The sequence below is a fragment of the Phyllostomus discolor genome, chromosome 11 (assembly GCF_004126475.2).
Source record: "Phyllostomus discolor isolate MPI-MPIP mPhyDis1 chromosome 11, mPhyDis1.pri.v3, whole genome shotgun sequence".
Taxonomy (NCBI): domain Eukaryota; kingdom Metazoa; phylum Chordata; class Mammalia; order Chiroptera; family Phyllostomidae; genus Phyllostomus; species Phyllostomus discolor.
The window spans coordinates 34,832,707-34,849,473 of record NC_040913.2 but is presented as its reverse complement, the minus strand read 5'-3'; the positions used below and the strand labels follow the sequence as shown (position 1 = coordinate 34,849,473).

At 37.3% G+C, this 16,767-nt stretch overlaps 1 protein-coding gene across 2 annotated transcripts in view; it reads right to left on the bottom strand.

The window, feature by feature from the left end:
- Window positions 1-16,767, bottom strand: part of DIAPH3 (diaphanous related formin 3) — a 472,405-nt gene that overhangs the window by 246,581 nt on the left and 209,057 nt on the right. For both annotated transcript variants that reach the window (XM_028526818.2, XM_028526817.2), the window contains one exon: window positions 220-315. In XM_028526818.2, coding sequence (XP_028382619.1) covers window positions 220-315 — 96 coding nt within the window. The remainder of the gene's footprint in view (window positions 1-219; window positions 316-16,767) is intronic.

Here is a 16,767-nt window from a genome sequence, read left to right as displayed (position 1 = left end):
CAGAATCCCTTTCTTAGTTTTATTTTATAATATGCTTCAATCTTCCAAAGAATTTAAAGCACAGGTCACCTAAACAAAAGTTGTCTTTGAATTTATTATGCAAATTATAAAAAATAGCAAAATAAAATTTTCTTAATTTCATAAAGAAAATGAAATTATTTAAAGAAACCACTTTTAGTGTATTTTACTGACTTAATAGTATTAAAATAGTATACTTACAAAGGTTCTGGGCAACTTTAGAATCTAGAAATTTAAGTTCTTTAATTTTTTTTTTAAGGGCTTTCTTCTCTTCAGAATCTTCCTCTTCTCTTCTCTCTGTAAAACCAAGAAAAGATCCATGTCAGGGGCAATAAAAAGCACTCAGCTGCTAAAAGGGCAGGATGTGAATGTTCTATCATCAAAAATCTGAAAAAGATATAAAGCTTTTAAATCACATCGTTATAAAAATAATTAAATAATAGATATCCCAAGACCTAAACTATTTCAGATAGGCACTAGTGGCAGTTATATGAAAAAAACTGCTAATAGTAAATATTTGAAGGTCTAAGAGGAAAAGCAAAAATAAATCTACTGTGTGCTATGGAAACCAATAGCATTGAGTACAAGAATAATTACACTTAGCTCATTTGAACAGCATACGAGATTGAATTATTAAATATATATAGGTTACACTTAGGATGGGTAAAGAAGTTAGCTCTAAGAGTGTGAAGCAAACACAAGCACACCACACTATTTTATGTTTGATATCCCATGCTTATTTAAAAATATACCTTAAAACTGGAACAGTATGCCATTAACGATTTGTTATCTCAATGTTTGAAAAAAAAAGTCAAGTTTTGATACTCAGCTTATTTTATCTGAGTGTTTTAAAATCAACAATTGCATTTAACCTCTCTATCTTCAAAAAATAAATAAATAAATAACCATGCTAAATAACATTACATGACCTGTTGTTACACCGCAGTATTGGAGAGTCATGGTTAACAGCTGTAACTAATAAAGAGATCGTGTCTTCTTTTTTGTTGTGACGTGGCCAGTGCTTCTAATTAACATGAGTCATCTTACAACATTAAGGTCTTGGTAATGAAGAATAATGGAGCCAAGTTTTTAATTAGATATCTATAAATAAATCATTAATGTTGAGAAAAAATAACTTTAAAAAAAGCATCTTCACATCTGTAAGGATGGCACATTATAATTATGTGATTTTTAATATTAGAAAAGCATACTGTAATTACATGTTTTGGTACATAATGTGAGACATGGATCAAATGTCATAGTTTTCATAATTTTTATTAACTAATAATCTCTGTATCATTTTATTCATGATCACCAATCTTTCTCAACTGATTTTACATTACACTTTTATCCTATACTTGTTGTTCTGAGGTCCTAATTCTGTTGCACTTCTCCTGTGCTACTATTACTTTGTCTTAGGTACTGTTAATTAATACCTTATTAATTGGCTGTTCACACTTTTCTTCCTTTTCTAAATTTTTTCACTTTTCTTCCTCATTTCTTCTTCCATGTGAACTTTAGAATGATTCAAAAGTTCCAAAACTAAAATTGATTTGAATTGTATTTTAATTTCAAGGCATTTGTAAATAGATTAGAGGGATTTGATATGTTGACAATTTATAAAAATTCCCAATCCATGAACATGACATATGTCTAAAATTATTTAACTTAACATAGGCAACCTACATAGTTATTGTTAGTGTTAGCTGTACTAAATATGCCTAAATTACACTTTTAAGTACTTGGGGGGGGGTGTTGGCCAATTCTACTTTTTATCCACTATACTTTGTAACTAGTTACTGCTAGAATATAGAAACTTCGTGGAATTTTGCATACATGTTTTATAATCAGTAACTTTACTTATTCTTTCACTCAAATAATAATATATCTGTATTAAGCACCATCTAAAAGGGTCTGTGCTGGGTGATACAGAAATAACAATAGACACAACAGACACACCTGGACTCAGGGACTTTAAAAACCAAGAGAGGTAAACACAAAGTAAATGGCAATTACAATGCATAGATACACCTGTAATGTTTTAGTAAAAGTAACAGAATAAAGAATAGACCCTTAACCCATACTCATCAGGAAGTATGGGTTATATCTTCACAGAATAAATATCTAATCAAGAGGTTATAAGAGAAAAGGAGATAGGCAGTGAGAAGGTTTGGGGGTGTGGAGGGAGGAAGGTCCAAATAATGGAAGAATAGTGTTTGAAGATCAAAAATGTACAAGAACATGAAAAGCACAGAAGGAAGCGAGAATAATCAGCAGAGAAGATTGAATGGAAGTAAATGACACCAGACACTAATCGGGCACCATAGCATGCAAGACCTTTTAAACCAGGTTAAGAAGTTCATTTTGTGCTCCAAGTTCTGAGGAGACACTTAAGGTGTAAGTAAGTGAGAGATATAAAAATTATTGCACTTTAGGAAAAACTCAGCTGTCAAAGGTGAATTCAGTGACAAAAGTAATTAATGGTGGAGGGCAAGACAGAAAGGAGAGATAGTAATCCAAATGGCACTAAATGGAACCCTCACCTAGCGCAGCAGCAACTGGATGGAGAGAAGGGGTGAATTTCAAAAGTATAATCCAGCCCACACCTGTCTCCTGAATTCCACACCTGAATATCCAACCGCCTACTCTCAACATCTCTACCTTGATGAGCATCTTCAATGACATTTCACACACACACACACACACACACACACACACACACCCTCCACACCTACTCTTCCAACAGTAGTTCTCCTCATGTCAGAAAATTCTCTTGCTGCAATTCTGGGGGGCAAAAAGCTTGAAGTCATCCTCCTTTCCCTCCAAACCTCAATCCTGTCAGTGAATCTGGCCAATTCTAATTACAAAGCATTCACTAAAGTCAGTCTCCTCACCATCTCCCTGGCTACTACTTGTCCACTGTTTGTGGTTACCATTCTTTTTCACCTAGACCACAGCTGCTTCCTAATACATCTCCCAATAGCAGGCTTGACAACTGCAGTCTCTTCACTACAATGCAGAAGAATCCTACTAAACCTTAATGGAAAACCATACTCTTACTGCCTTATAGCTACCCCTAACATGCACCCCACCCCTGTATTCCCTATTACCATCATTCTTACCCTTTTTTCCTCTTCCAAAGCACTTACTCCTCACACATCATAAATATGATAGTCTCTCTTACACTATTAGAAAACAAATCCCTTAAAAATAGAAACTTTGTTCACTATTATATTTGTAGCACCAAGAAATAAGGCCTGGAATATAGCAGGTGCTCAATAAATGTTTCTGAGATGTATGTATGTATATTTGTGTGTAAGTATATATGAACCTGCAAAATAAAGGGGAAAATCAGGGGCACTGAGGTTGCTTAAACAACCAGGTAGATGATGCAGCTGTTTGTTTAATTCAGAAGTAAATGAGCAACAGGATCCAACGCGTCCAATTTTAAACATGCTCAGTTTGAGGGGCTGTCATAAATGTACATGATGATGTATAAGAGCCAGCTAGACATACAGACTGGACAAGAGAAATCTAGAATGGAGATACAGTATCTGTCCTGTTAGTTATTCCAGTCCCTGTCATATACTTCCTGGGTACTAGCAAATAATGACATATTTGTTTATTTATTTCAGGTACTTAAAAATTTTCCTTGACTTACTTTAATAAGTAAGTTAAAAGTTTCAGATGAAGGCTAAAAATATTTATCTACCTAAAGAAAAAAGTCAAAGGAACAAGTAACCTTTAACTTTAGCATTTGCTGAGTATCTATTAGGCACAGCACTGACCACTTTCTGGAATCATTCTCATAATAATCATGCTCCTACCACTATCATCATCATACTAACAGTGAGAAAAATAATGCTTAGGTTAAGTAAATTTAAGCAACAGATCCAGTAAAAGAATTTAAAATCACTAGACTTTGATGCTAATGTTCTTTCCACTAATTATGAAATAAATTGCATGTCATATTTTTTTAAAAGTGTACCTAGCAATACTGAGCACTTCAATTCCCAATTAGAGACAAAAGCAATTTTAACCAATTCTGCCCTTTTTAAAAAACAACAAATTAGACTCTTGCTGAGTTTAATGTATAAGCATACCAATAATGCAATGAAATTATGTTTTATTTTTCCTTCTCTTCTCTGCTACCATATAGTCAAAGGATGGTTGGGAAAAGATGGAACTGACATAGTGAGCAGAACATGGACAAAGAAATAAGTTTTCTAAGAGAGAAAACAACAAAATTCAAAAAATTAAAAAACAAGGTAAATTATGATTTTATTGATATGAAACAAGAAAATCAGTCTATTATCCAAATAAAATGATTTGGATAAAATCTTTTTTATAAATGGAGGAATAATGAAAAATAACATTGAAAACAAACACAGCCAAGTAATGGATTGCCTCAAATCAGTGGAAAACCAGTGAAAATGTTTATGCAAACCCCACTGCTAAAGCAGACTAAATGTGGCAACAATAAGAGGATATATTAAAGAGGAAAAAGAATAAAGGAGAACATGTAGTGGGAATACAGCTTTTCACAAAATCTTATTTCGGCTACCCACGAGGACAGCATCCCTGTGAAACACTCGCCAGAAGGGAGTGCAGGTCCCTCAGGGAACTCAGGCTTGGAGTCCAGACGCCAAGGCCTGTGTGCTCCTGCCCTGCCTGTCCCAGCCACTGAACTGCACTATGGTTCCCATCCTTCGTCTGTGACCTGGGAACGATGGCCCTCTGAGAGAAGTTACGGGAATGGAATGAACTGACAATTACCTTCCTGTGACCTTCCTCCACTTCTGGCAGTGACAGAGAAGGGCAAGAATCGGAGTGCCTAACCATAACTCGGGATTCTACAGGACAGCACCTTGTGAGATTCATCCCACATGGTTGGAGTTCCTTTTCTAAAGCCAATACACTAAAACAACAGGCTTTCACAAGTATAAGATGAAACTCTGAATCATAAAGTCAGATTATTAGTACCATCTATAAGTGTGATCTAGCCTTTATGCCATTAGAGGCCTGTGTTTAAAAACATTGTGTGTGTGTGTGTATACACACATATATATTACGTGTATACACACACACAAATATATATGTATACACACATATATATGTATATAGTACACAGGTGGCACTGAATATATGTGCATACATGCATATATTCATATATACACATATACATATGTACCTGTGTGCATATGCACATATACATATGTATATTTAGTGCCACCTGTGGTACTATATACATATATATGAATATGTGTATACGCACACACACACACACACACATATGTATATATATATTTGGTACCACCTGTGGTTTCAAGCACCCACTGGGAGTCTCAGAACAATCTGAGACATAAGGACTAGTATATCAGTGAATGTGACTCTTTATTCTATTTTTGTTGGTGCTTCCTGGTTAAATGTATGTAATGTCCATATTTTTAAAATACTAAACATTTCAATTTTTTCTGGTATTCATTTAGGACAAATGCTATTGAATTTTACAGGTTTACAATGAATTACCTTTGTTTATGAGATTTTTTGCACTGGCCTTGAGAGGATAAGAGTATACCTGATTAAGTGAACATTCTCTGTGGCACTGAGAGAGGCCAGTAAAGTCATCTCAACTGCAGAAATAAAGCAAGCATAAATCACACAGTCAGGAAATGAAAACTGAGGCCTCGTACAAACTTCAATGGAGTAAAAGGTGTGGGCCAGGAGACATTTTAAACTAGAGATGGTTCACATTGTGGTTACTTTTCTTCTGGCTTTTTAACTATTAAGGTTCAAAGAGACTAATAACAAGTGTCCAAATTTTATATGGTCCAAACTTTAGAAGCAGATCGGCCCTAGAATATAAAGTTCAATCATCTCATTTTAGTGAGGAGGAAACCTAGGCACAGAGAATATGAGTGACAGGCCCACGGTCACACAAAGGGCTCGGAGGTGACCAGCTCGCAGACAAGGGCACTGACCGTCATCCCACAGGCCCAGAGCACCCTCTGGGGCAGGAAATCGGCACTAGTAAAGTGCTCTGCAACCAAGCACATAGGAGAAATGTAACACCCCAATCTCTGAATTTATACTTGACTGAAATTTCCCTTGCTGTACATGGTCTCTGGCAGTTTGTGAGAAGGTGAATGGACCTGGAAGAGGGAAGAGAATGCTTGGTCTCCTGAACGCAACGAGCAGGATCTGAAGCTATGGAAAACAACAAGGAGACACTCTAGCTTCACCCAGTACTACCTCTCAAATGGAGACCCACTTTGCATGCAGTTCAGTTACTCAGCCACACAGTGTGAATGCAATGTTCTTGGGAATCTGAGGGGTCAGAATTTGAGAACTGCCAAATAGCTGAGAAAGAAAAATAGATTTTTGAGAGTTACCATTAGTGGTGGCTATGATAGAATATGATTTCAAAGAAGATTTAGGCATCTTGAAGGCAGAAAATATGGACTACATAGAAAGAAGTGAAAAATTATTTTTTAAGTAGACAATATCTCCTCGGCAAATGTCAAACTAAATGTTCTGGTATTGAAAACCATGATTGTATAAATAGTTGTATTCATATCTGATCTGTCAAACCCAGTTTTAATATTTCTAGGCACATAAATAAATGACTGTGTACCTAACTACATAGAAAACACACAGGGAAGAAACAGGCTGTTTTCCTATGCAAACATTAATATATGATTGCCATAACTAATCAGAGTGTGTTCCTAGCTAAACAATGTCTGTCTGGTAATTCTGTGCTACAAATGATATATAAGAGTGGCTGAAGTACTAAATAAAGTTTTGTGGAATGGATTATTTCACTTACAGAAATCATCAAAAGTATAGTTAATAAATGCATATTTCTCTTTATGTGACAGTCTATTTTAGTGGACAGTGTCACAAATCAAATAGTTTTGAAGGATTTTTCTCCACAACTAAAGTCTTACAATGGATAGGAAAAAGAATTTCATTATTTAACAAACCCTTGATTAGGGTTGTTTCTAGATTTTTTTTTCTAACCATTACTACAAGTATAAAGGGATCACTAGGCATCTGGAATATATTCCATAAAAAACTTTAAAAATATACTTCAAAATGACAATGATTTTTTACATAGTTGACCTAGAAGTATTTGTTTCCCCATCTCTTTATTCCTATATAAAATTAAAAAATTGGTCAAGATATGTTATAAATATAAAATAGTTTGGTCCCTGGCTGGTGTGGTTCAGTGGATTGAGTGCTGGCCTGTGAACTAAAGAGTCGCTGGTTCGATTCCTAGTCAGGGCACATGCCTGGGTTGCGGGCCAGGTCTGCAGTACAGGGTACAGGAGAGGCAACCACACATTGACATTTCTCTCCCTTTCTTTCTTCCTCCCTTCCTCTCTCTCTAGGAATAAGTAAATAAATCTTTAAAAAAATAAAAATAAAACTGATCTCAAAGGACCTTTGAAATCACAAATTAATCATTTTACTTACCTCAAAAGTATTACCACCACAAACTTAAAGATCTACTTACTTAAATAAATAAAAGGTCCATTTACTTGAGGTCCCCTTGTATGTAAATCATAATTAAAGATTTAGATAGCAGAAAAACAGGGGTTCAAAACAATGAACATATCAACAACTCTCAAATTCACACATTTGACAATTATTTTAATTCAACAAGCTATGCATTGGGGATAAAAATAATGCTCAGATACTTTAGCCTGTTTATCATGCCTATCTTAGTGTTAACTGTTATAATTAGTAGTTATAAATTGAGATGAACTTTGATTAAATGGACCAAAGATATGGTGGGGGGAAGTAAAATAAACTAAGAATTAAAAACTCAGCCAGAATAACCACCGAAGCATGATCTTTTCTTGGCTCCTCACAACGACTCATAAAAAATTTATTATGTATACACAGATCTCCTCACTTTACGTACCTGCCTCCTATGAATTTTCCTGAATGTTGATCTTTCCCAATAATGAATACATGTATTTATTTTTAAAATTGTTTTCTACTTTTGTTTTTTAAAAGACTTTATTTATTTATTTTTAGAGAGAGGGGAAGGGAGGAAGAAAAAGAGGGAGAGAAACATCAATGTGTGGTTGCCTCTTGTGTGTCCCCTACTGGGGACCTGGCCAGCAACCCAGGCATATACTCTGATTGGGAATTGAACTAGCGACCTTTTGGTTTGCAGGCCAGCACTCAATACACTGAGCCACACCAGCCAGGGCTCTACTATTGTTTTTGCCAATACAACCTATTTCCTATATCCTCTGATGATAGTAGAAATTAGAACTATATCTCTGCTAAAAAAAATTACAAAGCAAAGAGTCTAAAAATTAATGCATGGCATGCTAATGTACACACAAAAAATGTACTGAAGGGGATGAAACTTATTATAAAAAGAATGAGAACTCAGTATTCATTCCTAATTTAAAAGAAAAATTAAATCCAAATGAAGACAGGTAATTCAGGCTATCTCGCATGCTGTAGAATGGAAAGACTTAATAAGCCAACTTATTAGTATTTGCACACAGAGCGCTGAGCAACTTGGGAACAGAATAAGTAATAATAAATTATATTAGCTAACAGATGAAAAGCAATGCCATAATAAATAGTGAGCTGACCATCCCTGGTGTGTTAGACTGTGGGAAAAACAGAACAGAGTTTCATCAAAATGGCCAGGTAATTATCCAAAACTTGATAGAAGAAATGTGATCAGACATAAAAATAAGCATTATTCCAAAATACTGAGAAAGAACTTCAGGTATAAGAACCAGAATTTTTCAATGACAATATGCTTGTATTCTTCAGACTCTCATGTTTTTGCAAAAGGTAATCAGAATGTAGAGTGTCAATTCAAATTTGTTTTCATACTAGAAAAATGAAGCTCTGGTACCCCATCCCTACCATAAGAACCACTAACTTGTCTCCACCGATGGGCTTAGCATTGCCCTAGAAAAGGGGGTATAAATGTCATCTCTGACCAAAAAAGTGTTTTATTTTGTGTGTATGTGAGTGAAAGAGGAGGAGATAGAGTCAATACCTAGGTATTTGTTCAATTCAACTCAACCTTTATTACACAGACTTTCTAATAACTTAGTTACCTTTTTCTCTTCAAATTTTATTGTTCTTGTGTCTGAAAGTTCAGTTGAAAAATCCAAGTCATTTCCCCAATTTCTCAGTTATTGAATCTCTATTCCTCTGTGTTCTAGAACGCTAGCAGCTAGAGCTGAGGATAATCTGGTCTCCAATTGACCTACCTAATTGGAGCCTCATTATGTGACTGGTCTGTTTTCTAGAATAAAACATTCTGCCAATCTGTGAACTTTTTTTTATTTTGGATTTTTAACAACTGTATACCTATGTTCTCTCCCCTTGAAACTAAATCTCGTATTATGCAGATCCTACATAGCCATATACAACTCCTGGATCATCAACAGATCCTTCTTCCAGTGCACCACCTTCCGTACATGCAAACCAATTGCAGCTTATGTGCCTTCCAACTGTAGGGAAGAGGTCACATGAAGGCTAGCAAGGTTCATGGTATACTGTGAGTGGGGAAATGTTTTCAAAAAATGATCTTTAAATAGGAAAGAGAGTGTGGAGTTAATTCATAAAAAATACAGAGTACCAGTGGAGAAGTGGAGTACCAGTGGAGAAGTGGAGTACTAAGTGCTGGAAGTGGAGGGTGGTGCTGACTGAGCAACCATGCGAATGTACTTAATGCCACAGAACTGAATGCATAAAAATAGTTTAAAGAATAAAATTTGGTTATGTAAATTAACCACAATTTAAAAACAGGAAAAGAAGATCTTTATAAGGCTAAATTTTAAATCACTCCCTTTTTAAATGTTAATTTGACCTCTTCTTGATTAGAAAATAAATGTGGGCAATTTTTTTTAATGAAAAGAGAGAGATCTAAGTAACCCAAAAATTCTCCATCCAGACCAAACTGGGATGATTTAAGATGCATGTGGTTGTAGCCCTGGCTTGTGTGGCTCCGTGGACTGAGCGCCAACCTGTGTACCAAAGGGTCACTGGTTGATTCCCAGTCTGCGCACATGCCTGGGATGCAGGACATGCCCCACTAGCAGGCGTGCAAGAGGCAACCACAAATTGATGTTTTCTCTCCCTTTCTTTCTCTCTCTGAAAATAAATAAACAAAATCTTCAAAAATAAGATAAAACGCATATGGTTTTCCCCAGGGCTGGTCAAAAGCAGAGACAGTGCTTCTTCACTGCAGAGTATTCCTCACACACCTACACAGGTGTGAGTGCTGACCGATAGCACCGGCGGTGCTAGTAAAGGGCTGTCATCTCCTGCCCCTCAGCCCAGGCTACCTCTCCAAACTGCACAAGAACTTTACTTCTCATGCAGTTCAGTGTTTTGAGAACCTAGTAACATTTCCATTTTCTTGAATACCACAGCTCAGCTCTTAGATTTCTAAGAACATGGTAGCCCATGTCAAGTTCTCTGTCATACAGAGATACAGAGTAAGAAAACAAGGGTGTACTTTTACATGAAAGGAAGATCTTAGCTTCTCTTTCTAACCTCTTCTTACCCTTCACTTTCAAAGGGTCAGCACAGAGTGTACACCTCTCACCTTTTATTTTCTTCCTCCCTAAAGAGTTGGAGCAGGTTAAGAGAACCTAACATTTTCCAGGATTGAAACTGCCCTCTCATATCCTTGGTCATTGCCCCACATAGGCAGCTGGCACACAGGTACAGTATGGTATTGGATTCTGGACAAAAGGCCAGTCATAAACCTCAGCCTCAAACTGTAGGAGGGTGCAGCCAAAGAGTCCCCAAAAGAAGGATTTGTAATGGGGTTCAGAACTCAAGGTGTCCAGGAAATATTAGAAAGATATATAGGATGTCCTCACCCTCCACCACAGGTGTGAGTTGGGGGAAGGGACACATGGAGCAGGGTCATCCAGAGATGTTTTGCATAGCGACTAACCTTTGCAGCTAACCTCTGGTGTGGTCATTTAACATATCTACAACTTTTAACTGGTTGCATAGATACGTTAAATAGCTGTGGCTCTGATCTGAGCCAGGGGGATGGAAGGACCTTCCCCTCAAGATGTAACTGGGAGGCAACTCCCCCTAGTTACAATGCCTGTGTGAGAGCTTGGAGATGATTGGTCACAGGATATGGGGCTACCCCTATGCAGACTCGTGATGGAGCCCAGTAAAGCTGGAAGGATATTTAAACCCAGACTTGGTGGCCATAGAAGAGAGAACCATGCAGTTTTGGCTGAGTGGAGACTCCTGCAGCCATGTAAGGAGAGGGAACATGTGGCTGTGGCAATGAGGAGAACCGCGTGGCTTTGGCCAGAGTGGAGGGACCACCCCCCCACCCCCCCCCCCCGGCAGTCATGAGAAGAATCACCATGCAGCTTTAGCTGGAGATCCCGGCAACACAGCTGATGGTGCTAGGAACCAAGGAAGACCTACCAGCCGAACACGGACTACCGGGAAGAACCGGGAGCTGCCTGAGCCATGGACTTCTATTTCTTTCCCTGGGATACGGTACCCCAGACTGGGCAAAGGGGGAAGGAAGGACTGTGTGTGTTTGTGGGTGCTTCATGCCTCCATCCCCTTCCAGGGTCAGGGACCCCAGTCCTGAACACAGAGCCTACAGACCTGGGCCAGAAGTGACTTGGGAGGTTGTGCGAGGTTGCACACAGAGAGGAGCAAGTCATCCATGGACCTGCAGAGCCAAACACCAACGGGGAGAGTGCCAGAGAGAGACGGGAAGGGAGGGACTCTACTGTACCTGGGTTGTGTGGAGGTGGGCTGTGTGCAGCCATGCCCGTAAAAGACTTCTGGCTTTGTGGAGAGGTGGTGTGGGTGGAAAGCCTTACAGTGACTTGGTGGTACAGTGGGTGTGCAACAGAAAGACTTTTTAAAAGGGGAGCTGAAGGGTGGTGGACAGGGATCCATGTGCAGCTACCTTGGCAACAAAAAGACAAGATTGAAAGGGCTGTTTGCTCCCCTTGAATACAGCTAATCAGGGAGATCAGAAAATTGCACAGCAAAGGGATTTCTGGCCCCACCTCAGCTTGGCTAGCAAGCCAGGGGCTTCACAAAAATGGAGTTTGGGGCAGTGGGCTGGGAATTAGCCAGGCAAGAGTTGAGCCCCTGAGCTTACTGGATTCTACCATGTATAATGTGCACCTTTTTGCCCAAATTTTTTAGGGAAAAATAAGAATGTGCATTATACATGAGTAGTACTAGTTCGGTATGTATATAAATGTTTTTATATATTTTATTTATGTTTATGCATTAAAAGTGTAACTGTAGAAAGCAATAACGGTATCCATATATAAAATAATATCTTGGAATACAATAATTGGTTTTGTTTCTAAATACAAGTAAATAAAAAACTAAATTAAAAAATTAAAACAAAAGATATTTTCCCTGAAAGTCTGAGCCAAAAACATGGGAACACGTTATACATGGAAATATATGGATTTACAGCCAGGCAGAACCCCGTCTGAGAAGCGAAGGAGTAAACAGCCCTCGCTTCCAGCAGGATTGGCACAACAGGCAGGACAGGCTCAAAAACCCCCTGCAGAATGCATATCCCCAGGAGAAATCTCCAAAAGGACCCAGTATGAACTTCTCTCTGGGAGACAAAATACACTGGTTCCTAGAGCCCTATTACACTGAGCCTAGCAAGGCAGGCAGATCAGAAATTGATGTAGCAAGGGGTAATCAGGACCCCATGCAGTTGCCAACAGCACCAATCAGGAAAGAGCTGACGCTTACACAGGTTGGCCCCTCCCTTGAAACATACACCTAGTTCACCAAAAACTATACATTATTGGAAATAAGCTGGCACAAAGATGGGAAGCACTGGGACAAGAGAACACACCCACATTTTTCCCAGAAGACTAAACAGTGCCTCCAGGGGAGACCCAGGAGTCCTAGCCTTCCAATCACAATAGAAGCCCCCTCTAAAGGCAGGTGAGGATGGTACATGTAGTGCTCCTAGAAGCCCCAGAACCCATGCGTGGAATTTAAGCTGATAAAAAACCACAGGTGGATCCAGAAGGAACAGACAGAAGGCAAACTCCAATCCCTGCTGAGATGAATTTCACTTCGTTCTTCTTTAGAATTTGAGGGGGTTTTTCCCCTTTCACATAGCCCTTTAACATTACCATATTTTCTTCAAATGTATTCCAACTAATTCACCATTTTTTGTCTTTTATGTTTCATTCTTTTTATGTAGGTTTTTATATATTTTCACTTATTTTTATTTCAAATATCACATAGTACCCTTCCCTTGTCTCACTCCATTTTGCCTTCTTCCCACCCTCTCTTACATTTGTTGTAAATTTTATTTCCCCCTCTTTATGCCTTGTTCCTATTCCTGTCTCTCCTCCTTCTATCCTTTCAAAATCACTCTTCTTTCCTTTAGTCAGCTCACATTCTTTTCCCTTTCTTATATTACTCTCATTTTCTTTCTACCTTTATAAGTTTTGGCTCATGTGCTCTGGATATTTCACCACATGCTATTCTTTTTCATTTGCGTTATTATTTGTTCACTATATTTTTATTTCAGATCTTATAGGTTACTGTCCCTCTGCCTTACTCCATTTTACCTTCCTTTGATTCATGCATATTTGAGTTTGGTATTTTAATTTTTTCCTTTTTTAGCCTAGATTCTATTCCTTACTCTTACTATTTCTCCTTCCTCTATCCTATCAAAATAATTTTTCTTTACTGCAGATATATCATATTCTCTTTTCTCTTTCTTATAATATCCTTATTCTCTTTCCACCTTCTTAATTTTTGCTCATTTCTCACTGTTATTGAACCTATTGTGGTTTTTCTTCAATTTTTTCCTATTAGTTCACTATAGTTTTTATTTCAAACCTCATATTATAATCTTCCTTTTTCTTACTCCATTTTGTCATTGCCCTTCCCTTTTTTACTTACATTTTAAATTTTATTTTCTCCCTTTCTTTGCTTCTATTTCCTACTCTTATTATTTCTCTTCCCTCTCAAAATCATCTTTCTCTCCTTTAGTCATCTCATATTGTTTTCCTATTACATACTATTTTTAATCTCTCTTCACCTTTATTAATGTTTGCTTATTTGCTGATGATATTGCTGATGTAGAGGGATATTTTTGCTAGTGTGGGTTCGGGTTTCTGGGTAGTATTGCTTTCTGAACTAGCAACTGTACAACGGCATACAAGACATGGCAGGGGTTGCAACTCCCAGTCAGCCAGCTGGAGAGGAGAACCCACCAATGAATGAGCCACCAATAATCAAAGCCCAAGTAAAACAGAAGAACACACATAAACTGAATAAAGGGCAACCCCAGAGCTTCCAGATCAGGAGATCAAAGAAACTGTACTGCTGAGTCCCAGAGAACTCCTACCAGAGAAGCTCCCTGTGAAGACAAGCAATCAAGGCAGAATAATCTGAGATGCAGCAACAAACAAAAAGATTCACTTAAAATGACGAGGCAAAGAAATAACCCCCAATGAAAAGGAGGAATCCCCAGAAAAGAGATAAATGAAATTAAGGCAAGCAATCTATCAGACATTGAATTCAAAATAATGGTTATAAGGATGCTCAAGAAACTCAATGAGAACTATAGAAACTTTATAGGAGCTATAAGGAATTTAGTGAGAACTACAGCAGCATGAAAAAGGGCATCAAAAGTATGAGTAAGAACCAGGAAGAAATAAATAATACAATATCTGAAATGAAGAATACACTAGAAGGAATCAAAGTCAATCTAGATGAAGCAGAGGACAGAATCAGCAAGCTGGAAAACAAGGTAGAAAAAATATCCAGGACAGCAACAAAACAAAACAAAAAGACTCAAAAAGAACAAGGATAGTTTAAGGAAGCTTCAGGACAACATGAAACATAATGACATTTGCATCATAGAATATCAGAAGATGATGAAAAAAGGGACAGAAAGCCTGTTTGAAAAAATAATGACAGAAAAATTCCCTAACTTGTTGAGGGAAGAAGTCATTCAAGTTTAGGAAGTACAGAGGGTCCCAATAAAGATGAACCCAAAAGGGGCCCACTTGGAGACACATAATAATCAAAATGGCAAAATTTTAAAACAAAGAGAGATTCTTAAAGGCAGCAAGGGAGAAAGAGGTAGTAACATACAAGGGAGCTTCAATGAGGCTATCAGCTGATACTCAACAGAAACACTATAAGCCAGAAGGGAATGGTAAGAAACATTCCAAGTAATGAAAAGCAGGGACCTGCAACTAAGTCTATTTTACCCAGCAAGAATCTCATTTAAAATGGAAGGCAAAAACTAAGAGCTTCCCAGACAAAAGAAGGCTGAAAGAGTGCATCTCTACCAAACCAGCACAGCAAGAGATGCTAAAGGGCCTGCTGTAAGGAGAAGAAAGAGAGAATGGGTGGGGTAGGGAGGAATAAAACACAGGTACAGAATAAATGACAATGAATAAGTACCTATCAATAATAACCTTAAACATAAATGGATTAACTGCCTCAATCAAAACACAGAGGAGGCTGAATGGATAAGAAAACATGACCTGCATATATGCAGTCTATATGAGACCCACCTCAGAACAAATGAACTATACAGTCTAAAGTGAAGGGATGGAACAAAATATTCCAAGCCAAAGGACATGGAAAAAAAAAAGCAAGGGTAGCAATACTTATACCAGACAAAATACATTTCAAAACAAAGGCCATAAAGAGACAAAGAAGGTCACTACATAATACTTAAGGTAGCAGTCCATCAAGAGCATATAACACTTATAAAAAAATATGCACTCAACATAAAAGCACCTAAATATATAAGGAAAATCTTGGAGGACTTTAAGAAAGATATGAACAGGAACATACTCATTATAGGAAATTTTAACACCCCACTATCAACAATGGACAGATCTTCCAAGCAAAGAATCAACAAAAATACTGTGGAATTGAATGACGCTCTATATCAAATGGACTTAAATGATATACACAGAAACTTTCACCCCAAAGAAACAAAATAGATATTCTTTTCAAACACACATGGAACATTTTCAAAGACAGACTACATGGTAGGATGCAAAACAAGCCTCAATTAATTCAAGAAAATTGAAACCATATCAAGCATGTTCTCAGATCACAATGGTTGGAAACTAGAAACCAATGTCAAGGAAAAAAGGAAAAAACACAAAAACATTCAAATACATGCAGTCTGAATAACATGTTATTAAATAATGAATGGGTTGACAATGAGATCAAGGAAGAAATCAAAAAGGACCTGGGCACAAATGCAAATGAACACAAAACAACCCAAAACCTATAGGACACAGCAAAGGCAGTTCTAGGAGGGAGGTATATAGCAATACAGACCTACCTAAAGAAGATAGAAAATTCTCAAGTAAACGACCTAAATCTACGTCTACAAGAACTACAGAAACAACAAAAAGTAAACCCAGAGCAAGTAGAAGGAAGGAAATAGTCAACATCAGAACAGAATAAAATGACTAAAATCTTAAAATAAAAAAAAAAAAATCAAAGGATCAATAAATCCAGGATGTGGTTCCTCAAAAAGATAAACAAAACTAACAAACTTTAACCAGACTCATCAAGAAAAAAAAGAGAGAACCCAAATAAATAAAATCAGAAATGAAAAAGAAGTGACAACTGATACCACAGAAATACAAAGGATTTTAAGAAATTACTATGATCAAATATATACCAAGACATTGGTCAACCTGGGTGAAATGGACAAATTTCTAGAAACAT